The sequence below is a fragment of the Myxine glutinosa genome, chromosome 13 (assembly GCF_964187855.1).
Source record: "Myxine glutinosa chromosome 13, kmMyxGlut1.1, whole genome shotgun sequence".
NCBI classification, from domain to species: Eukaryota; Metazoa; Chordata; class Myxini; order Myxiniformes; family Myxinidae; genus Myxine; species Myxine glutinosa.
Genome location: NC_136273.1, coordinates 102,961,966 through 102,987,944, shown reverse-complemented (window position 1 = coordinate 102,987,944; position 25,979 = coordinate 102,961,966). Strand labels below are relative to the sequence as shown.

The window sequence follows — 25,979 nt, the reverse complement described above, 5'->3', positions numbered from 1 at the left end:
TTGGCCTCACATGCAAAGAGGTCTTTGTTTTTCACCTTTCGATGGAGTCGATAGAGACCCATTTTCTCAGCCCGTGTTTCGATTTGCTCCCATGCATTTTCTTTGTTTTTAAAGGATGGGAAGGTTGTAGGCCTCTCAGTATTGCGATGAGCATCTTTGGTCTCAACTTTCTCACAAAATATACACTCTGGCGGGAAGATGGGTTCAGCAGAACCTCCTGGTTTACGAGGAGAGTGATGCCATGATGAGGTTGATGGCCCTGGTTCTGTATCATCTCCCAGACGATGAAAGTGGCGGACAAAGTGCTTATAACACTTGCTGTGATATCCTACTCTTTCTAGGTCATCAGGAAGAGTTGCCGGGATCTGATCACATACTGATTGCATACGACATGGGGAGTCATGCGGTTGGTTGAGACGTCTATCCCGGATCTTTTGAAGCAGTTGCAGTTTTTCTGAAGCAGATCCTTTAATTTTACGGAGGGGCGTGAAATCCCCATGATCAGACATGGATGGTACATGAAGGATGCATGTAGGAGGAGAGCTTTGGGCTGCAGGTTCTACACTCCGTTTTCTTTTGGGCATGCTTGCTGTCGATGTCTACCATCACTGTTAAATGACAAATAAGAAATCACGAATGATGTTAAAAGTGCCTGTGAAAGGAGGCTCTGAGTTTTCAGTGAGGTAACAGAGGTTCTGAGTCATGTTCTACACTAGGGTACTTTTTAGCTGACTAAACCATGTTTAGTGGCATCAAAAGTGCTAATAGCTAAAACATCTAAATTCTTCCACACTAACGTTAGCTATCTAGGCCAATGAAACATTGTGCTAAGTTACTGTAGCTAGCTCAGCTGTCGTGCCTCTTTCTGGTTCAATTCATATACAGAAGTCAACAGATATGTCTCATGTTTGGCATTAACAAAAGTTTAAGTTACACCGACATTAGGAACATACTGTACATAGATGAGGCTAGCTTTAACGTTAGCTAACATGGTGCTAGCTGGCTCAGCTGTTATTCTGCCTGTTTATGATTTCATGCAGAAACTGAAGTCAAGAGTGTGAGTAACATTATAGTTAGCATCTTACCTGGCTAGATTGGAGGATGAATACCAAGAACAACACACAGATGGAATGGAAGACTGAACTTTCAACTGAGGTATTCAATAACATCAACGTTACCAATTGATACGAGCGCGCGACATTACCAATTGATACGAGCGCGCGAGCGCGCATGTTACATGGATGGAAATGTAAAATGGCAGCTATAGCAGCACTAATTTGGATCTCTAGTCTGTCATTTCTGCACTGTGATTGGATAACATAAAAAAATATGTTTGGGAGTTAACAGCAGGAGTTGGTAGATTTTACGTGGGCTGGGTGAGAAACCTTTAAATAAGCAAGTGAAAATCTCTCGCAATACAAAGTCAATGGTGGGAAGAAAAGTTGAGTGGTACCAATGTTACTGCCAATGTCCCGCCCCTATGCAAGACTCAGGAGCATCTTGTTGACATTTAACCTTGAAAATACCTGGGTTTAGACCCCTTATGTACCATGTTAAGTTATCTGCAGTATTAACGTATCCTTATCATTTGTAAAACTGATTATTTTGTAATTACAGCATTAATATGCATACTAGTATACCATAGACACATGTAATCATGTTATGAATAGTTCTATCATGATCTATGCCCTTCAAAACATGGGTCTAGACACCTTCATTTTTCAATTATCTGCAATATTGGCTGAGATATGTCAAAAATCGTTTTTTTGATAATGGCAGCAGTAATTTGCATAAAAATGGTATGTGGGACATTTTTTCAGCTTGGGGCCATAGCTAGTCATTTTCTACACATTTTTTCCAATCTAGAAACACTGATTAGAAGTATATCTCCGGGGGGTGCAGGGGGACCTAGTCTTCCTACTAGACTATGCTGGTTTCCCTTTTAGATGCTGTCTGAGATCGATTTCGATTAAACTCAGATTGGAGACGCTGTTGTATACTCTTTTTACAACAATTAGCATATTTAATGAAGTTTCTAGGTTGATTAGAAGCCGAGATAGCGCAAAATATGTATTTTATGGCGGCCATTTTGAAAATCCAAAATGGCGGCCATGCAGGTGTCTGTGCAAATGGCAGCATTGATTTTCGGATTCTCCGTGCTCTGATGATTCCAACAATGTACAGGTTTGCTGATCTCCCAAAGTTTTGAACGAAATTATATTTGTTAACATCGTGAACCTGACTGCTGCTGCGGATTAGGTATTACCTGTCTTTGGGCCGGGCAACCGTAACCATCCACCTGTGCTCGAAACTCGATAGCACCTTATGTCGTCACGTTTGCATCCACATCAGCCGACCTCACGATTTGGTTCAACGTATTGTGGCGGACACAAAAGCCCACTGGCGTGGTGACATCATTCCACGCACCAAGTGGGCGGTGGCCACGCCCGAGGGGTAGGCGTGGCCTCATGATATACACCGGGCGACCAGCCCGGAGGAGTTCAGTGTTACAGTGTAGTCTTACAATAAAGACGTTTATATGTTACCGCTTGTCCGCTTCCTCCTTGCTCACAAGCAGCGCGCGTAACGCCGCGCTTTAGTATTTCATTTTCATACATTGTTCAGGACGTAATCACTCAGCTATTAATCAAACAGATTGTGTTAAACTATTGGGGATCCGTGTGCAAGAAAACTTGATATGCGACCCTCAGGTTCACGCAGGTAAAACCTTCAACAGCAAACTCCGCTTTTTGCGGCAAATGAAACGTTGTAATTAAGGACCCTTACCTGTTTCGGATTTAATAACAGTATATTCACATTATGTCAGACCAACTTTGGGATATGCGTCACCCGCTTGCTTTTGTGACTTAACTAAAGCCCAGAAGGAATGTTTGGAGAAATTGCACCGGAAAGCGTTTCGTATAATTCTCTCGAGTGACTTTTGTAGAACCAAATGTTACGCAGACATTTATCAGGTACTTGGTATTCCTGTTCTTTCTGAGAGGCTCGAACAGCTCTCCCTCAATTCTGGTGATGTACTCTTAAAATCAAACATACACATAGATTGGCTCCCCCCATGTAGGGACAATAACTCTTAAAATCAAACATACACAGAGATTGGCTCCCCCCATGTAGGGATAATAACTCTTAAAATTAAACATACACAGAGATTGGCTTCCCCCATGTAGGGATAATAACTCTTAAAATTAAACATACACAGAGATTGGCTTCCCCCATGTAGGGATAATAACTCTTAAAATCAAACATACACAGAGATTGGCTCCCCCCATGTAGGGACAATAACTCTTACAATCAAACATACACAGAGATTGGCTCCCCCCATGTAGGGACAATAACTCTTAAAATCAAACGTACACAGAGAATGGCTCCCCCCATGTAGGGACAATAACTCAAAAAATCAAACATACACAGAGAATGGCTCCATCCACCTAGGAACAATAACTCTTAAAATCAAACACACACAGAGAATGGCTCCCCCCATGTAGGGACAATAACTCTGAAAATTAAACATACACAGAGATTGGCTCCCCCCATGTAGGGACAATAACTCTTAAAATCAAACATACACAGATTGGCTCCCCCCATGTAGGGACAATAACTCTAAAAATCAAACATACACAGAGATTGGCTCCCCCCATGTAGGGACAATAACTCTTAAAATTAAACATACACAGAGATTGGCTCCCCCCATGTAGGGACAATAACTCTTAAAAATCAAACATTCACAGAGATTGGCTCCCCCCATGTAGGGACAATAACTCTTAAAATCAAACACATACAGAGATTGGCTCCTCCCATGTAGGGACAATAACTCTTAAAATCAAACACACACAGAGAATGGCTCCCCCCTTGTAGGGACAATAACTCTTAAAATCAAACATACACAGAGATTGGCTCCCCCCATGTAGGGACAATAACTCTTAAAAATCAAACATTCACAGAGATTGGCTCCCCCAATGTAGGGACAATAACTCTTAAAATCAAACATACACAGAGATTGGCTCCCCCCACCTAGGGACAATAACTCTGAAAATCAAACATTCACAGAGATTGGCTCCCCCCATGTAGGGACAATAACTCTTAAAATCAAACATACACAGAGATTGGCTCCCCCCATGTTGGGACAATAACTCTAAAAATCAAACATACACAGAGATTGGCTCCCCCCATGTAGGGACAATAACTCTAAAAATCAAACATACACAGAGATTGGCTCCCCCCATGTAGGGACAATAACTCTTAAAATCAAACATTCACAGAGATTGGCTCCCCCCGTTTAGGGACAATAACTCTTAAAATCAAACATACACAGAGAATGGCTCCTCCCATGTAGGGACAATAACTCTTAAAAATCAAACATTCACAGAGATTGGCTCCCCCAATGTAGGGACAATAACTCTTAAAATCAAACATACACAGAGATTGGCTCCCCCCATGTAGGGACAATAACTCTTAAAATCAAACATTCACAGAGATTGACTCCCCCCGTTTAGGGACAATAACTCTTAAAATCAAACATACACAGAGAATGGCTCCTCCCATGTAGGGACAATAACTCTAAAAATCAAACATACACAGAGATTGGCTCACCCCATGTAGGGACAATAACTCTTAAAATCAAACATACACAGCGATTGGCTCCCCCCATGTAGGGGCAATAACTCTTAAAATCAAACATACACAGAGATTGGCTCCCCCCATGTAGGGACAATAACTCTTAAAAATCAAACATACACAGAGATTGGCTCCTCCCATGTAGGGACAATAACTCTTAAAATCAAACATACACAGAGATTGGCTCCCCCCATGTAGGGACAATAACTCAAAAAATCAAACATACACAGAGAATGGCTCCATCCACCTAGGAACAATAACTCTTAAAATCAAACACACACAGAGATTGGCTCCCCCCATGTAGGGATAATAACTCAAAAAATCAAACATACACAGAGATTGGCTGCCCCCATGTAGGAACAATAACTCTTAAAATCAAACACACACAGAGAATGGCTCCCCCCAAGTACGGACAATAACTCTTAAAATCAAACATACACAGAGATTGGCTCCCCCCACCTAGGGACAATAACTCTGAAAATCAAACATTCACAGAGATTGGCTCCCCCCATGTAGGGACAATAACTCTTAAAATCAAACATACACAGAGATTGGCTCCCCCCATGTTGGGACAATAACTCTAAAAATCAAACATACACAGAGATTGGCTCCCCCCATGTTGGGACAATAACTCTAAAAATCAAACATACACAGAGATTGGCTCCCCCCATGTAGGGACAATAACTCTTAAAATCAAACATTCACAGAGATTGGCTCCCCCCGTTTAGGGACAATAACTCTGAAAATCAAACATACACAGAGAATGGCTCCTCCCATGTAGGGACAATAACTCTTAAAATCAAACATACACAGAGATTGGCTCACCCCATGTAGGGACAATAACTCTTAAAATCAAACATACACAGAGATTGGCTCCCCCCATGTAGGGACAATAACTCTTAAAAATCAAACATACACAGAGATTGGCTCCTCCCATGTAGGGACAATAACTCTTAAAATCAAACATACACAGAGATTGGCTCCCCCCATGTAGGGACAATAACTCAAAAAATCAAACATACACAGAGAATGGCTCCATCCACCTAGGAACAATAACTCTTAAAATCAAACACACACAGAGATTGGCTCCCCCCATGTAGGGATAATAACTCAAAAAATCAAACATACACAGAGATTGGCTGCCCCCATGTAGGAACAATAACTCTTAAAATCAAACACACACAGAGAATGGCTCCCCCCAAGTAGGGACAATAACTCTGAAAATTAAACATACACAGATTGGCTCCCCCCATGTAGGGACAATAACTCTTAAAATCAAACATACACAGATTGGCTCCCCCCCCATGTAGGGACAACAACTCTAAAAATCAAACATACACAGAGATTGGCTCCCCCCATGTAGGGACAATAACTCTTAAAATCAAACATACACAGAGATTGGCTCCCCCCACCTCAGAACAATAACGCTTAAAATCAAACATGCACAGAGATTGTCTCCCCCCACCTCGGAGCAATAACGCTTAAAATCAAACATACACAGAGATTGTCTCCCCCCACCTCGGAACAATAACGCTTAAAATCAAACATGCACAGAGATTGTCTCCCCCCACCTCGGAACAATAACGCTTAAAATCAAACATGCACAGAGATTGTCTCCCCCCACCTCGGAACAATAACGCTTAAAATCAAACATGCACAGAGATTGTCTCCCCCCACCTCGGAACAATAACGCTTAAAATCAAACATACACAGAGATTGGCTCCCCCCACCTAGGAACAATAACGCTTAAAATCAAACATGCACAGAGATTGTCTCCCCCCACCTCGGAACAATAACGCTTAAAATCAAACATGCACAGAGATTGTCTCCCCCCACATCGGAACAATAACGCTTAAAATCAAACATACACAGAGATTGTCTCCCCCCACCTCGGAACAATAACGCTTAAAATCAAACATACACAGAGATTGTCTCCCCCCACCTCGGAACAATAACGCTTCAAATCAAACATACACAGAGATTGTCTCCCCCCACCTAGGAACAATAACGCTTCAAATCAAACATACACAGAGATTGTCTCCCCCCACCTCGGAACAATAACGCTTAAAATCAAACATGCACAGAGATTGGCTCCCCCCACCTAGGAACAATAACGCTCAAAATCCAACATGCACAGAGATTGGCTCCCCCCACCTAGGAACAATAACGCTTAAAATCAAACATGCACAGAGATTGTCTCCCCCCACCTCGGAACAATAACGCTTGAAATCAAACATGCACAGAGATTGGCTCCCCCCACCTCGGAACAATAACGCTTAAAATCAAACATACACAGAGATTGTCTCCCCCCACCTCGGAACAATAACGCTTAAAATCAAACATACACAGAGATTGTCTCCCCCCACCTCGGAACAATAACGCTTAAAATCAAACATGCACAGAGATTGGCTCCCCCCACCTAGGAACAATAACGCTTAAAATCAAACATGCACAGAGATTGGCTCCCCCCACCTAGGAACAATAACGCTTAAAATCAAACATGCACAGAGATTGGCTCCCCCCACCTAGGAACAATAACGCTTAAAATCAAACATGCACAGAGATTGGCTCCCCCCACCTAGGAACAATAACGCTTAAAATCAAACATGCACAGAGATTGGCTCCCCCCACCTCGGAACAATAACGCTTAAAATCAAACATGCACAGAGATTGTCTACCCCCACCTAGGAACAATAACGCTTAAAATCAAACATACACAGAGATTGTCTCCCCCCACCTCGGAACAATAACGCTTAAAATCAAACATACACAGAGATTGTCTCCCCCCACCTCGGAACAATAACGCTTAAAATCAAACATGCACAGAGATTGGCTCCCCCCACCTAGGAACAATAACGCTTAAAATCAAACATGCACAGAGATTGGCTCCCCCCACCTAGGAACAATAACGCTTAAAATCAAACATGCACAGAGATTGGCTCCCCCCACCTAGGAACAATAACGCTTAAAATCAAACATGCAAAGAGATTGGCTCCCCCCACCTAGGAACAATAACGCTTAAAATCAAACATGCACAGAGATTGTCTCCCCCCCACCTCGGAACAATAACGCTTAAAAGCAAACATACACAGAGATTGTCTCCCCCCACCTCGGAACAATAACGCTTAAAATCAAACATACACAGAGATTGTCTCCCCCCCACCTCGGAACAATAACGCTTAAAATCAAACATGCACAGAGATTGGCTCCCCCCACCTAGGAACAATAACGCTTAAAATCAAACATGCACAGAGATTGGCTCCCCCCACCTAGGAACAATAACGCTTAAAATCAAACATACACAGAGATTGGCTCCCCCCACCTAGGAACAATAACGCTTAAAATCAAACATGCACAGAGATTGGCTCCCCCCACCTAGGAACAATAACGCTTAAAATCAAACATGCACAGAGATTGGCTCCCCCCACCTCGGAACAATAACGCTTAAAATCAAACATGCACAGAGATTGGCTCCCCCCACCTCGGAACAATAACGCTTAAAATCAAACATGCACAGAGATTGGCTCCCCCCACCTAGGAACAATAACGCTTAAAATCAAACATGCACAGAGATTGGCTCCCCCCACCTCGGAACAATAACGCTTAAAATCAAACATGCACAGAGATTGGCTCCCCCCACCTCGGAACAATAACGCTTAAAATCAAACATGCACAGAGATTGGCTCCCCCCACCTAGGAACAATAACGCTTAAAATCAAACATGCACAGAGATTGGCTCCCCCCACCTAGGAACAATAACGCTTAAAATCAAACATGCACAGAGATTGGCTCCCCCCACCTCGGAACAATAACGCTTAAAATCAAACATGCACAGAGATTGGCTCCCCCCACCTAGGAACAATAATGCTTAAAATCAAACATGCACAGAGATTGGCTCCCCCCACCTCGGAACAATAACGCTTAAAATCAAACATGCACAGAGATTGGCTCCCCCCACCTCGGAACAATAACGCTTAAAATCAAACATGCACAGAGATTGGCTCCCCCCACCTAGGAACAATAACGCTTAAAATCAAACATGCACAGAGATTGGCTCCCCCCACCTCGGAACAATAACGCTTAAAATCAAACATACACAGAGATTGGCTCCCCCCACCTCGGAACAATAACGCTTAAAATCAAACATGCACAGAGATTGGCTCCCCCCACCTCGGAACAATAACGCTTAAAATCAAACATACACAGAGATTGTCTCCCCCCACCTCGGACCAATAACGCTTAAAATCAAACATGCACAGAGATTGGCTCCCCCCACCTCGGAACAATAACGCTTAAAATCAAACATGCACAGAGATTGGCTCCCCCCACCTAGGAACAATAACGCTTAAAATCAAACATGCACAGAGATTGGCTCCCCCCACCTAGGAACAATAACGCTTAAAATCAAACATACACAGAGATTGTCTCCCCCCACCTCGGAACAATAACGCTTAAAATCAAACATGCACAGAGATTGGCTCCCCCCACCTCGGAACAATAACGCTTAAAATCAAACATACACAGAGATTGTCTCCCCCCACCTCAGAACAATATCGCTTAAAATCAAACATGCACAGAGATTGGCTCCCCCCACCTCGGAACAATAACGCTTAAAATCAAACATACACAGAGATTGTCTCCCCCCACCTCGGAACAATAACGCTTAAAATCAAACATGCACAGAGATTGGCTCCCCCCACCTCGGAACAATAACGCTTAAAATCAAACATGCACAGAGATTGGCTCCCCCCACCTCGGAACAATAACGCTTAAAATCAAACATACACAGAGATTGTCTCCCCCCACCTCGGAACAATAACGCTTAAAATCAAACATGCACAGAGATTGGCTCCCCCCACCTAGGAACAATAACGCTTAAAATCAAACATGCACAGAGATTGGCTCCCCCCACCTCGGAACAATAACGCTTAAAATCAAACATACACAGAGATTGTCTCCCCCCACCTCGGAACAATAACGCTTAAAATCAAACATGCACAGAGATTGGCTCCCCCCACCTAGGAACAATAACGCTTAAAATCAAACATGCACAGAGATTGGCTCCCCCCACCTCGGAACAATAACGCTTAAAATCAAACATACACAGAGATTGTCTCCCCCCACCTCGGAACAATAACGCTTAAAATCAAACATACACAGAGATTGTCTCCCCCCACCTCGGAACAATAACGCTTAAAATCAAACATGCACAGAGATTGGCTCCCCCCACCTAGGAACAATAACGCTTAAAATCAAACATGCACAGAGATTGGCTCCCCCCACCTAGGAACAATAACGCTTAAAATCAAACATGCACAGAGATTGGCTCCCCCCACCTAGGAACAATAACGCTTAAAATCAAACATGCACAGAGATTGGCTCCCCCCACCTAGGAACAATAACGCTTAAAATCAAACATGCACAGAGATTGGCTCCCCCCACCTCGGAACAATAACGCTTAAAATCAAACATGCACAGAGATTGTCTCCCCCCACCTAGGAACAATAACGCTTAAAATCAAACATACACAGAGATTGTCTCCACCCACCTCGGAACAATAACGCTTAAAATCAAACATACAGAGAGATTGTCTCCCCCCACCTCGGAACAATAACGCTTAAAATCAAACATGCACAGAGATTGGCTCCCCCCACCTAGGAACAATAACGCTTAAAATCAAACATGCACAGAGATTGGCTCCCCCCACCTAGGAACAATAACGCTTAAAATCAAACATGCACAGAGATTGGCTCCCCCCACCTAGGAACAATAACGCTTAAAATCAAACATACACAGAGATTGGCTCCCCCCACCTAGGAACAATAACGCTTAAAATCAAACATGCACAGAGATTGGCTCCCCCCACCTAGGAACAATAACGCTTAAAATCAAACATGCACAGAGATTGGCTCCCCCCACCTCGGAACAATAACGCTTAAAATCAAACATGCACAGAGATTGGCTCCCCCCACCTCGGAACAATAACGCTTAAAATCAAACATGCACAGAGATTGGCTCCCCCCACCTAGGAACAATAACGCTTAAAATCAAACATGCACAGAGATTGGCTCCCCCCACCTCGGAACAATAACGCTTAAAATCAAACATGCACAGAGATTGGCTCCCCCCACCTCGGAACAATAACGCTTAAAATCAAACATGCACAGAGATTGGCTCCCCCCACCTAGGAACAATAACGCTTAAAATCAAACATGCACAGAGTTTGGCTCCCCCCACCTCGGAACAATAACGCTTAAAATCAAACATGCACAGAGATTGGCTCCCCCCACCTCGGAACAATAACGCTTAAAATCAAACATGCACAGAGATTGGCTCCCCCCACCTAGGAACAATAACGCTTAAAATCAAACATGCACAGAGATTGGCTCCCCCCACCTAGGAACAATAACGCTTAAAATCAAACATGCACAGAGATTGGCTCCCCCCACCTCGGAACAATAACGCTTAAAATCAAACATACACAGAGATTGGCTCCCCCACGCCCCCCTCTCCGGGAACAATAACTTAAGGAACTCTGCCATATTATCTACTATTATATGTCCAACCAACCGCTGCAAGTGCCGCCCCATCCCCTTTTTAACCTCCATTTTGAATAATAATTAGATGAGGTTCTCGTATTCATCAGTTTGGGGTATTTTGTGTTTTGTTACATGTTGGTGTTTTTTTCTTGGTTTGACCGCAATTTTATCTATTTTTTGCCATTTTATGTTTGAGCGAATTGTATTTTTTGGTCTTATCCCTGAAATATTTGTAAATTGACTAATTCATCCTATGGCTGCGAAAGTCTTTTTGTAATAAACCGATTAACTGATTGATCGATTGATCACGTTTCCAGCGACATCAGCCGACCTCACGTTGTGGTTCAGATATGGAGTCGACGGAGGCATTATGTTTTCAGGTTGTCCATCAGGTTGTCCGTCCGTCCGTCTGTCCGTCCGTCCGTCCATCCATGGACGTGATAGGTTTTCGTTTCCGCGATAACTTGAGAACGGCTGAAAGGATCTTAGTCAAACTTGGTGCAGGTATTTATAACGAGGTAAAGATTAACTTGATTAGATTTTGGGGTCAAGAGGTCAAAGGCCAAAGTCTGTAATATGTCTATAACTTGAGAACAGCTGAAGTGATCTAATTCAAACTTGGTACAGGTATGTATAATGATGTAAAGATGAACTGATTAGATTTTGGAGTCAAGAGGTCAAAGGTCAAAGTCTGTAATATGTCTATAACTTGAGAACAGCTGAAGTGATCTAATTCAAACTTGGTACAGGTATGTATAATGATGTAAAGATGAACTGATTAGATTTTTGGGTCAAGAGGTCAAAGGTCAAAGTCTGTAATATGTCTATAACTTGAGAACAGCTGAAGTGATCTATTTCCAACTTGGTACAGGTATGTATAATGATGTAAAGATGAACTGATTAGATTTTGGGGTCAAGAGGTCAAAGGTCAAAGTCTGTAATATGTCTATAACTTGAGAACAGCTGAAGTGATCTAATTCAAACTTGGTACAGGTATGTATAATGATGTAGAAGTGATCTATTTCCAACTTGGTACAGGTATGTATAATGATGTAGAAGTGATCTATTTCCAACTTGGTACAGGTATGTATAATGATGCAGAAGTGATCTATTTCCAACTTGGTACAGGTATGTATAATGATGTAAAGATTAACTGATTCGATTTTGGGGTCAAGAGGTCAAATGTCAAAGTCTGTAATATGTCTATAACTTGAGAACAGCTGAAGTGATGTAATTCAAACTTGGTACAGGTATGTATAATGATGTAGAAGTGATCTATTTCCAACTTGGTACAGGTATGTATAATGATGTAGAAGTGATCTATTTCCAACTTGGTACAGGTATGTATAATGATGTAAAGATTAACTGATTAATTTTGGGGTCAAAGATGAAAGGTAAAGTCTGTAATAGGTTTATAACTTGAGAATGGCAGAAGTGATCTAATTCAAACGTGGTACAGGTATGTATAATAATGTAAAGATTAACTGATTATATTTTGGGATCAAGAGGTCAAAGGTGAAAGGTCAAAGTCTTTATTGGGTCTATAACGTGAGAACGGCTAAAGGGATCTAATTAAAAGTTGGTACAGGTATGTATAATGATGTATAGCTTAACTGATTAGAATTTGGCGTCAAGAGGTCAAAGGTCAGAGGTCATGTCAGGTAAAAATGTGATAACTTGTGAACAGCTGAAGGGATTTAAATTAAAACATGGTACAGATATGTATAATGATGTAAACATGGACTGATTAAATTTTTGGGTCAAGAGGTCAAAGGTCATGTCAGGTAAAAATGTGATATCTTGAGAACAGCTGAATGGATTTAAATAAAACTTGATAAAAGTATTATAATGATGTAATAATGTGGGCGGGGGCATATCCGTCGACGTCATGATGTCGAAGAGTGTTGTTCTAGTTTTTCATACATCATCAAGGACGTAATCACGTTTCCTCCAGCTACGTCAGCCGACTTCACAGTGTGGTTCAGCGTATTTTTTTTTCATCCATAGTCGAGGACGTAATCACATTTCCAAGTGGGGCAGCCAACGTTACAATCGGTCTGCCCAAGAAATATCATGGATGATAGGGAGACCCAGGAGTTTGAACGACTGAACTTCATCAAGAGGATGGTTAAGAAAGCAGATAGATAGTGAGAGTTGGAAAAAAAGTCAGGATTGATCAGAAGGAACCCAAATAAGTAAAGATCAAAGATGGAGTCATCAGGAGGAACCAGAATAAGCAAAGAGCAAAGATGGAGTCATCAGGAGGAACCAGAATAAGCAAAGAGCAAAGATGGAGTCATCAGGAGGAACCAGAATAAGCAAAGAGTAAAGATGGAGTCATCAGGAGGAACCAGAATAAGCAAAGAGCAAAGATGGAGTCATCAGGAGGAACCTGGATAAGTAAAGAGCAAAGATGGAGTCATCAGGAGGAACCTGGATAGGATTCGGGTTTCAGGTGCCAATGCACAACCCTCAAAGACATATTCCAAGTGTTTGCCCAACTTGTGATTTTTTTTAAAGGTCTGAAGAGAGGGAAGAGGTTGCTGCCTTCCTATCAGAAGGAAGAGGGATGTCACGCAGATGGTGGAGTCATCAGCAAATAGATAAAGAGGATTTTCTCTGGAGTCAGAGAGATCATTAATGAAGAGCAGGAATAGGATTGGGCCCAGAACACTGCCTTGGGGCATTTCAGCCTTGACAGGGAGAGAAGATGAAAGGATTCTGTGGAGTGCCACATGTTGGTTACGAGAGCAGAGGAAGTCAGGAAGCCATGTGTTGAGTTGGCCTTGGATTCCATAGGAAGACAGTTTGGAGAGCAAGACAGGATGCCAGACTGCATCAAAAACACGAGATATGTCCAGAGAGACGGCCCTGATCTCATGTCTGACATCGAGGGCCTCCATCCATTGTTGGGTGAGTAGAAGCAGCATGTGCAAGGTGGAGTGACCTGTTCTCAAACCAAATTCATGATCTGAGATGAGGTTGTGGAGAAAAGGAAGGATTTCATATCCACTGCGATAATGGATTCCATAACGTTGCTGATGATTGGAAGTAAGCTGATAAGTCTGCAGTTAAAGGGATCGATTTTTGCACCTCCTTTTTGTCTGTTTGTCTGTTTGTTTGTTTGTTTGTTTTTATCTGTCTGGCTGTTGGTAAACAGGACATCTCAAAAAGTTGTGCACGGATTTGGACGAAATTTGGTCGAGAGGTTGGGCATGTGACGACAAAAGTATTAGATTTTGGTGAACACCTGAATCCGGCTACTGGAATTTTTAAAGCGATTCTTCACCATTGAGACATAGGGCCAAAAATTATACACAGCAGGATATGTCATAAAAGTTGTAGACGGATTTGGACGAAACTCGGTGGACAGGTTGGGTGTTTCACATTTTATTGACTTTTTCACATTTTATTGTTACAGCCTGGATTTAAAATGGATTAAATTGAGATTTTTTTTCACTGATGCACACATTATACCCCATAATGTTAAAGTGAATCTTTTTTTAGAAATTCTAACAAAATAATTAAAAATGAGATGCAGAAATATCTAATTTTCATAAATAATCAACCCCTTGAATAAATACTTCATAGACGCTCCTTTGGCAGGGATTACAGTTTGGAGTCTTCTTGTGTTTGTCTGTATCAACTTTGCGCATTTGGATTTGGGGAGTTTGTCCCATTCTTCCTTGCAGATTTGCTCAAGCTCTGTCAAATTGGATGTGGAGCATCAGTGAACATCAATCTTCAAGTCTTTCCACAGATTCTCAATGGGATTCAAGTTTGGGCTTTAGCTGGGCCACTCAAGGACTTTCACGTTCTCGTTCTGAAGCCATTCCAATGTTGCTTGGGCTGTACGCTTGGGGTCATTGTCCTCTTGGAATATAAATCTTCACCGCAGCCTCAGGTCTTTTGCACTCGAAGCAGGTTCTCCTCAAGGATTTACCTGTATTTGGCTCCATTCATTGTTCCCTCTATCCTCACAAGTCTCCCAGTCCCTGCCACTGAAAAGCATCCCCATAGCATGATGCTGCCACCACCAGGCTTCACAATAGGGATGGTGTTAGATGGGTGATGAACTGTTCTCGGTTTCTGCCAGACGTACCGCTTTGCATTGAGGCCAAATAATTCAACTTTCATCTCATCAGATCACATAATATTTTGCCTCGTGCTCTGAGAGTCGTCCACATGCCTTTATGCAAACTCCAGGTGTGCTCTCATTTGCCTTCTTCTCATGAGTGGCTTCCATCTGGCCACTCTGCCATAACGTCTGGATTTGTTACATGCTGCAAAAACCGTTTTCCTTCTGGAAGGTTCTCCCATTTCAGCCAAGAAACTCTGTAGTTCTGTCAGAGCGGTAATTGGGTTCTTGGTCACCTCCTGCCCAGGGTCCTTCTTGCCCGGTTGCTCTGTTTGGTCGGACGGCCACCTCCAGGAAGAGTCTGGGTAGTTCCATATTCTTTCCATTTCCCGATGATGGAGCTCACTGTGCTCTTGGGAACTTTAAACACTCTCAAAATTGTTTTATACTCTTCCCCAGATCTCTGCCTCTTCACAATAATTATATCTCAGAGTTCTAGGACAGTTCCTTGTACTTCATGGTCGAGTTTCTGATCTGACATGCACCGTCAACTGTGCGACGTTGTATAGAAAGGTGTGTTTCTTTCTAAATCATGTCCAATCGATTGAATTTGGCACAGGTACATTCTAATCAAGTTGTAGAGACATCTCAAGGATGATCAAAGGAAATTGGATGCACCTGAGCTCAATTTGGAGTGTCATAGCAAAGGGTTGAATACTTATTGACTCAAGACATTTCAGCTTTTCATTTTTTTCATTATTTTGTAAAAAATTCCAAAAAAAAAGAAGAAATTCCACTTTGACATTATGGGTTATTATGTGTAGATCAGTGACAAAAATACCAAACGTAAAGTGTTTAGCCTGGTCCAAGTTGCCCTCGCTCTACTTTATGTAATGTGAATGATGGTCAGAGGTCAGATTTTCATCATACATGCAGAAACCATGAACCGGAAATGAAAGTATTTGTACTTTCAAAAGCCTTTCGTTTAGCAGTACTTAGACAAAATATTGTACCATTTTACATCATGCCGACCAATCAAATTTGTTGCACGCAGACCCCACCCATGTCCTTTTTTCTCAAGACCGTGGAGGATAAGGCGTTCTATGAACTCTCTGGTATTAATGAGCAAGTCCTATTCATTGATTGTCAATTTGTTTCATCCTAGTTGTTTCTGGACTGCAGGAATTCTGCCACCTCCTGCTGTTCTCTTGGAATGGATTCTCAAAACTCACGCGCACATCATGATGGATGTCCACACGGGCGTCTCCTTCTTTTTCGCCACACTTACCAGTCGATATAGTTGAGGACCTTGTGAGAGGTGAAATTCTTCTTCTCGCATCCCCAGCTGTGAAAGAAATGTACAACTCGAGTGAAACATTATGGTGGAATAAAGCGATAAATTATATCGATCATTACCCAGTTTGGGCTTTATATTTGTTATAACAAATTCATCCCCACCTCCATCCCATTTCCTTTACACGACAACCCCTTAACCCCACTCCCCCCTCTCCCTCTCCCTCCCCCTCTCCAGCACTCTCCCACATTCACACCTTTGTTTCATGTAAACCATGGGCCGAACAGGCAAAATGTGTCCAATTTTTTTACTTTTGTGACCCACCTCTGGCATCTAGCTGAAATTTTGCACAAATTTCGTTTAAAAATCACTTAGAAAGAATTCATAACTCGTCAGTGCAAAAAGGTGCACATTAATTCGTTATGTTAGTTTGCAAAAACTATAGCGCCATCTTGTGTCCATTATCACTCACTGTCTATAACTGAATGGGAATTCGAAATATAAAGTATGTAGTCCATGTAGAGATGGGGAAACTGTCCAGGAGTGTGAGTGATCGAGGTTCTACACCCCCTCATGCACACACATACACAAGGGGGAGGGAGAGGGGGAGTGAGGAGGGGGAAGGGAAGGGGGGAAGGGGGGGAAGGGGAGGGGAGGGTGGGGCGGGAAGGGGGGGGAGAGGAGTGAGGGGGGAAGGGGAGGGGAGGGTGGGGCGGGAAGGGGGGGGAGAGGAGTGAGGGGGGAAGGGGAGGGGGAGGCGGGAATGGGGAGGGAGAGGAGGAGTGAGGGGGAAAGAGGAGGAGGGGGAGGGGGAAGGGGAGAGGGGGGAAGGGGAAGAGGGGGAGGAGGGGAGGGTGTTCATATATATATGCTGGTGCGTGATGCCGATCAGGAAGAAGAAGAAGCTGTATCACCAACTTCGTATACTTCCGGAATTGTTTGATTTACTTGTATTCAAATGTCTGGTGATTGTTTTGTATTTATTTATGCGAATGTGTACTTGAATATAACTGTCTCTTTTTACGAGCCTCGATCTTCGATACAAAAAAAAAATAGAGAAAAGACTCTGAAGACCCTTAAAGACAAGGAAGCCCCCAAAATATCACAAATATTGAAAAGACCATGAAGACCCTTAAAGACCACGAAGACCAAAAATACCACAAATACCAAAAATACCACAAAGACCCCTAAAGACCCAGAAGACCCAAAATACCCTGAAGACCCAAAAGACCCTGAAGACCCAAAATACCTAAAAGACCCTGAAGACCCCAAAAATGCCAAAGACCCAAAATACCCTTAAAGACCCAGAGGATCCAAAAGACCCTGAATACCCAAATGGCCCTGAAGATCTAAAATACCCTGAAGAACCTTAAATACCCCGAAGACCCTTAGAGACCTAGAAGGCCCTGAAGACCCAAAATACCACAAAAACCCAAAAGACCCTTCATGACATTGAATACCCTTAAAGACCCAAAGGACCCAAAAGACCCTTAACTACCCCAAAGACTTGGAAAAGACCAAGAAGACCCAAAATAACTCAAATACCTAAAATACCATGAAGACCCAAAACACACTGAAGGCCCTTAAAGACCCAGAAGACCCAAAATACCCTCAAATACCCCAAAGACCCAAAAGACCACAAAGACCCAAAACACCCCAAAGACCCAAAACACCCTGAAGACCCAAAATACCCTTAAAGACACTGAAGACCCCGAAGACTCTCAAAGACCCAGAAGACCCAAAATACCCCAAAGGCCCAAAATACCGAAACGACCCCGAAGACCCTTAAATACACCCGTGACCCAAAATACCACAAACACCGAAATTACCCCAAAGACGCAAAATAACCTCGAAGACCCAGAAGATCCAAAATACCCCGAAGACCCTTAAATATCCTGAAGACCCAAAAGACCCAAAAGACCCCAAACACTCTTACAGACCCAAAATACCCAAAAAGACCCCAAAAATACCAAAGACCCCAAAGACACTTAAAGACCCTGAATACCCAAATAGCCCCGAAGACCCAAAAGACCTCGAAGACCCAAAATACCCTTAAAGATACTGAAGACTCCAAATACCCTTAAAGATCCTGAAGACCTAAAATACCACAAATACCCAAAATACCCTTAAAGACCCAAAGGACCTAAAATACCCTGAACCCCCAAAATATCCTGAAGATGCAAAACACTCTGAATACCCAAAATATCCCAAATACCCAAAGCACCCCAAAGACCCAAAAGACCCTGAAAACCCAAAACACCCTGAAGACCCAAAACACCCTTAAAGACACTGAAGACCCCAAAGACCCTTAAAGACCGAAAATACCCCAAAGGCCCAAAATACCCAAAAGACCCTGAACTTAAAGACCCCGAATACCCAAAACACCCTGAGGACCCCAAAAAATCCCAAAGACCCAAATACCCTTAAAGACCTAGAGGATCCAAAAGATCCCAAAAACCCAAATGGCCCCGAGGACCCAAAAGACCCTGAAGATGCAAAAGACCATGCAGACCCAAAATACTCTTAAAGACACTGAATATCCCGAAGACCCATAAAGACCCAGAAGACTCTAAAGACTCAAAATACCATGAAGACCCCCAAAAGACCTTTCAAGACAATGAATAACCAAAATACCTTTAAATACCCAAAGGATCCAAAATACCCTGAAGACCCAAAATAACTCGAAGACCTTAAAGATCCCAAAGACCCAAAACACCCTGAACACCCAAAATACCCTGAAGATCCTTAAATATCCAGAAGATCAAAAATACCCCGAAGGCCCTTAAATGCCCCAAAGACCCAAAATACCCCGAAGACCCTTAAATACCCCAAAGACCCAAAAGACCCCAAATACCACAAAATATCACGAAGACTGAAAAGACACAGAAGACCCAGAAGACCCATGTAATCATGTTTCAATAACATGTAATTAATAGATGTGCTCAGTGTAATTAATAGATGTAGGTACTCGGGTTTCCATAGCATGTAATTAATAGACGTGCTGTATCTCATATTCCAATAGTAGTGTATATTCAATCAGAGCACAAAATAGATTTGGCCGACCTCCCCCACAATCCCCCCCATCACCCAGCCACCCCACCTCCATCACCCCCCAGCACTATGCGCCCCATCCCCCCTCCACCATTCCCGAACCCCACAATACACTGTCACCACCACTAACCCCCATCCACCATTCCCACCATCCCTCACTCTCTGAGAAAGCAGACATGCTCAAAGATGCTTATCCCCCTGAAACGGCGTGTGGTGAGGCGCAGGTAGTGCCGAGTGTTAATGATGATGTCATCGGTGCCTTCATTATGATGTCATAATTCGACAAGTACAACGCTTGATCCGATCAGTATGAATTTTTTTTTTCTCTGCGATTGTTGGTCCGATTGACATGAAATTTTCACCAAAGGAGTGCCTCTTCCTGTAGAATATTGTAATAATTATGACGTCATAGGTCACGTGGTACGGGCGCCATCCTGGAAAAAACTTCACACCTCCATATCTCTGAAACCGCTCCATGGAAAAAATTGAAACATGGCTCATTGTCAACTACTCCCCATGGAGAATAAGATATGTTAATGATAATGTCATTGGTGCCTTCGTTATGACGTCATAATTCGACAGGGACAGCACTTAGCCGTTACAGTTTGAAATGTATTGAGCGTGATCTATTGAACGATTATATAAGAGAATATAAATTTATGATGTCATCACTCACATGGTCTGGCAGACATATTGGATCAAAGAAAAAAAACCCTTCAAAAACAGAAGTGTTGGCTCGCACCAAGTTGACTGCACAGAGTAAGTATTCTATGAACTAGGGCATGCCCGTACTATATCTATATCTAAAATTATATCCCCCCCCTCTATTTACATGAAATGGTTTGGTCCATGAAATGTTTTGGTTCATTCGCAACGCCAAAGCGAACGGCGAACGCTTTACATGAAATGGTTTGGTTCATGAAATGTTTTGGTCCATTCGCAACGCCAAAGCGAACGGCGAACGGCTTGCGAGTACAGTGACAATCCCCCCGGGGTTTTAATTAGTTTTAAAACATCGTTTAACGCCAACATAGTTTGCCGACGGGAAATAAATGAATACGCTCTCAAATGTGCCATCCGAGGCAGAGTGTGTTCGCCACGTTCGGCACACGCGATAGCTCGCTGCTCTCTGATTGGTTGAATCGTTTTTTGGACATAGCTCGGTAAGTAATTGTCCGATTAATATGAAACCTTGAAAAGGCACATCCTCGGGTCCCCAGCAATATACCTGGCAAGTTTAAAGTATATCGGACCCGTGGTTGTCGAGAAACAGCGGTGACAGACAAACAAACGTACAAACGTACAAACAAACAAACACACAGAGATTACTGGAATTATAGATAGACTAGGGCATGCCCGTACTATATCTATATCTAAAATTATATCCCCCCCTCTATTTACATGAAATGGTTTGGTTCATGAAATGTTTTGGTCCATTCGCAACGCCAAAGCGAACGGCGAACGCTTTACATGAAATGGTTTGGTGTATGAAATGGTTTGGTGCATGAAATGTTTTGGTTCATTCGCAACGCCAAAGCGAACGGCGAACGGCTTGCGAGTACAGTGACAATCCCCCCGGGGTTTTAATTAGTTTTAAAACATAGTTTAACGCCAACATAGCGCCAACATAGTTTGCAAACGTGAAATAAATGAATACGCTCTCAAATGTGCCATCCGAGGCAGAGTGTGTCCGCCACGTTCGGCACACGCGATAGCTCGCTGCTCTCTGATTGGTTGAATCGTTTTTTGTACATAGCTCGGTAAGTAATTGTCCGATTAATATGAAACCTTGAAAAGGCACATCCTCGGGTCCCCAGCAATATACCTGGCAAGTTTCAAGTATATCGGACCCGTGGTTGTCGAGAAACAGCGGTCACAGACAAACGTACAAACAAACAAACACACAGAGATTACTGGAATTATAGATAGATAGCATCTAGTTTGTTCAGTGCCAACAGGAGGTGCTGCATTGTGGAATATACAGTAATTTGTTTGGGGGTTGAATCTGCTGTTTCACCCAGATGAACTGAATTAATATTGGTGGAATAAACGTTTCACTTCGCATTGGTGGCCAAATGACAAATTGCATGTTTTTACGTCAATCAAGCATATTTCTCAGGTAGAACAGAAAATTACCGCAAAGTTGCGGAAGCTTAGTCAGTGCTGATTCCTTGTTAACCCCCTCATCTCCCCCACTTCACCCCTGCTCAACACTTCCTTATAGAGCACAAAACTGCTGGATCTTACCAGCCAAAGCCCTCGGATGGATCGTCCAGCTCCGCTCGGACCATGTACAGGACACACGACAGGAACTTGAGGGCCAATGTGAAGAGCCGAATGCGGACACCTGAAAGATATCATCGATGTCATCATCACCACACCTTTATTTTTTCTTACTTTGCTTTTTCTCTGATAAAAAACATTTATACAAATGTTTCCAGCATCACAATTGTATAAAGCTTGGGGTCAGTGTGATCGACATGTGGCATGACAAACGACACACCTGAGTGGTCAAAAGGAAGGACATTTGGTGGCTTTGAACAGGGTTATGGTACCAGTAATGAGCTGGGCTCTTGAGTAGGATGTTAGTGAGCTGGCAACAGTGATGAGCTGCGAGAGTGACTAGGATGTTAGTGAGATGATAACAGTAATTAGCTGTGCTAGTGACTACGATGTTAGTGAGCTGATAACAGTAATGAGCTGTGCTAGTGATGAGGATGTTAGTTAGCTGGTGACTAGGATGTTAGTGAGCTGATAACAGTAATGAGCCGTGCTAGTGACTAGGATGTTAGTGAGCTGGTAACTAGGATGTTAGTGAGCTGATAACAGTAATGAGCTGTGCTAGTGATGAGGATGTTAGCTGCTGACAGTAATGAGCTGTGATAATGACTAGGATGTTAGTGAGCTGATAACAGTAATGAGCTGTGCTAGTGATGAGGATGTTAGTTAGCTGCTGACAGTAATGAGCTGTGATAATGACTCGGATGTTAGTGAGGTGATAACAGTAATGAGCTGTGATAATGACTACGATGTTAGTGAGCTGATAACAGTAATGAGCTGTGATAATGACTAGGATGTTAGTGAGCTGTGATAATGACTAGGATGTTAGTGAGCTGTGATGGGGATGAGCTGCGAGAGTGACTAGGATGTTAGTGAGTTGGTAACAGTAATGATATGTGCTAGTGACTAGGATGTTAGTGAGTTGGTAACAGTAATGATATGTGCTAGTGCCTAGGATGTTAGTGAGCTGTGATGGGGATGAGCTGCGAGATTGACTAGGATGTTAGTGAGTTGGTAACAGTAATGATATGTGCTAGTGACTAGGATGTTAGTGAGATGGTAGCCGTAATGATATGTGCTAGTGACTAGGATGTTAGTGAGCTGTGATGGGGATGAGCTGCGAGAGTGACTAGGATGTTAGTGAGTTGGTAACAGTAATGATATGTGCTAGTGACTAGGATGTTAGTGAGCTGGTAACAGTAATGATATGTCCTAATGACTAGGATGTTAGTGAGCTGGTAACAGCAATGAGATGTGCTTGTGACTAGGATGTTAGTGAGCTGTGATGGGGATGAGCTGCGAGAGTGACTAGGATGTTAGTGAGCTGTGATGGGGATGAGCTGCGAGAGTGACTAGGATGTTAGTGAGTTGGTAACAGTAGTGATATGTGCTAGTGACTAGGATGTTAGTGAGTTGGTAACAGTAATGATATGTGCTAGTGACTAGGATGTTAGTGAGCTGGTAACAGTAATGATATGTCCTAATGACTAGGATGTTAGTGAGCTGGTAACAGCAATGAGATGTGCTTGTGACTAGGATGTTAGCTGCTGACAGTAATGAGCTGTGATAATGACTAGGATGTTCGTGAGCTGATAACAGTAATGAGCTGTGATAATGACTACGATGTTAGTGAGGTGATAACAGTAATGAGCTGTGATAATGACTAGGATGTTAGTGAGCTGATAACAGTAATGAGCTGTCATAATGACTAGGATGTTAGTGAGCTGATAACAGTAATGAGCTGTGATAATGACTACGATGTTAGTGAGGTGATAACAGTAATGAGCTGTGATAATGACTAGGATGTTAGTGAGCTGATAACAGTAATGAGCCGTGCTAGTGACTAGGATGTTAGTGAGCTGGTGACTAGGATGTTAGTGAGCTGATAACAGTAATGAGCTGTGCTAGTGATGAGGATGTTAGCTGCTGACAGTAATGAGCTGTGATAATGACAAGGATGTTCGTGAGCTGATAACAGTAATGAGCTGTGCTAGTGATGAGGATGTTAGCTGCTGACAGTAATGAGCTGTGATAATGACAAGGATGTTCGTGAGCTGATAACAGTAATGAGCTGTGATAATGACTACGATGTTAGTGAGGTGATAACAGTAATGAGCTGTGATAATGACTACGATGTTAGTGAGCTGATAACAGTAATGAGCTGTGATAATGACTAGGATGTTAGTGAGCTGATAATAGTAATGACATGTGCTAGTGATGAGGATGTTAGTTAGCTGCTGACAGTAATGAGCTGTGATAATGACTACGATGTTAGTGAGCTGATAACAGTAATGAGCTGTGATAATGACTAGGATGTTAGTGAGCTGTGATGGGGATGAGCTGCGAGAGTGACTGGGATGTTAGTGAGTTGGTAACTAATGATATGTGCTAGTGACTAGGATGTTAGTGAGCTGGTAACAGTAATGAGATGTGCTTGTGACTAGGATGTTAGTGAGCTGGTAACAGTAATGAGATGTGCTTGTGACTAGGATGTTAGTGAGCTGGTAACAGTAATGAGATGTGCTTGTGACTAGGATGTTAGTGAGCTGGGTGCTGATGATGTGAGTTGTGATGAAAATATTCTGGGAGTGAATTGTGACAATGTGGTGCTTGTTCGTACTGGACCGATGGTTCTTGATGAAAATGATATTGAGCTTTTCCTTCAGCGTGTTCTCATTGACATAAAACTCCATCTCTACCCTGCACACGCACAAACAAAAACAAAAACAACTCACAAGGCTCACCATCTCAACAAAGGTAGTGTGTGGAAGTGTTGAGAGGAAAGTATGTGTTGTTTCTGCCGAGAAAATAATTCAACATTCTGTCTCATCTCTCAGACTAACATGATTTTTAATGGATGAAATAAACAGGACACTGATTGAGGAATGGTGCAACCACTGTGGGAAACGAGGAGAAGAAAATGTTTTTGGCATCACCCCCATCAAAGGGTTAACGCCCAAAATATCAACTTCCCTTTGATTTCCACAATGGTTAGCATTCCTCAATCAGTGTCCTGTTGATGTCATCCATCGTTATACCTGTCGCCAACATATGTTATACCTGTCCGGCACCATATATCAGCACGAGCCTTCACCATAAACACTAGTTCTTCATTCTAATAAGTTTTGCTTAACATTGGTGAGCCTTCATTTCAGGGAACATGTCAGATTCGTTACTCAACAACCTACCAATATACCTGTCCAACCACCGACTCATACCTGACCTAATCACTCCACAGCTCAGTCCTAAATTTATTAAACCATGTGTAGATATGATTATTAATGACCCACCTCACGACAGAGAATGCTCAAAAGAGGACCTCTGTGGCCTCACCATGCCACAAACATAGACGGCTTTGACTCGAAAGACCTCAAAAGGGACATCTGCGGCCTCACCATGCCACAAACATTGAGAGCTTTGACTCGAAAGACCTCAAAAGGGACATCTGCGGCCTCACCATGCCACAAACATTGAGAGCTTTCACTCCAAAGACCTCAAAAGGGACATCTGCGGCCTCACCAGGCCACAAACATTGAGAGCTTTCACTCCAAAGACCTCAAAAGGGACATCTGCGGCCTCACCATGCCACACACATTGAGACCTTTCACTCTAAAGACCGCAAAAAGGACATCTGCGGCCTCACCATGCCACAAACATCGAGAGCTTTCACTCTAAAGACTGCAAAAAGGACATCTGCGGCCTCACCATGCCACAAACATCGAGAGCTTTCACACTAAAGACCACAAAAAGGACATCTGCGGCCTCACCATGCCACAAACATCGAGAGCTTTCACTCTAAAGACCGCAAAAAGGACATCTGCGACCTCACCATGCCACAAACATTGAGAGCTTTCACTCTATAGACCGCAAAAAGGACATCTGTGGCCTCGTCATGCCACAAACATTGAGAGCTCTCACTCGAAAGACCTCAAAAGGGACATCTGCAGCCTCACCATGCCACAAACATTGAGAGCTTTCACTCTAAAGACCGTAAAAAGGACATCTGCGGCCTCACCATGCCACAAACATTGAGAGCTTTCACTCTAAAGACCGAAAAAAGGGACATCTCCGGCCTCACCATGCCACACACATTGAGAGCTTT

The 25,979-nt window shown here is 42.9% G+C and overlaps 1 protein-coding gene across 3 annotated transcripts in view; it reads right to left on the bottom strand.

Moving 5' to 3' along the window:
* LOC137439154 (potassium channel subfamily T member 1-like) overlaps positions 1-25,979 on the bottom strand; it is a 270,273-nt gene that overhangs the window by 174,771 nt on the left and 69,523 nt on the right. For all 3 annotated transcript variants that reach the window (XM_078767829.1, XM_078767828.1, XM_068134879.2), the window contains exons 2-4: positions 24,498-24,577; positions 21,845-21,944; positions 16,541-16,597 (exon numbers count right to left, since the gene is read on the bottom strand). In XM_078767829.1, the coding sequence (XP_078623955.1) occupies positions 16,541-16,597; positions 21,845-21,944; positions 24,498-24,577 (237 nt within the window). The remainder of the gene's footprint in view (positions 1-16,540; positions 16,598-21,844; positions 21,945-24,497; positions 24,578-25,979) is intronic.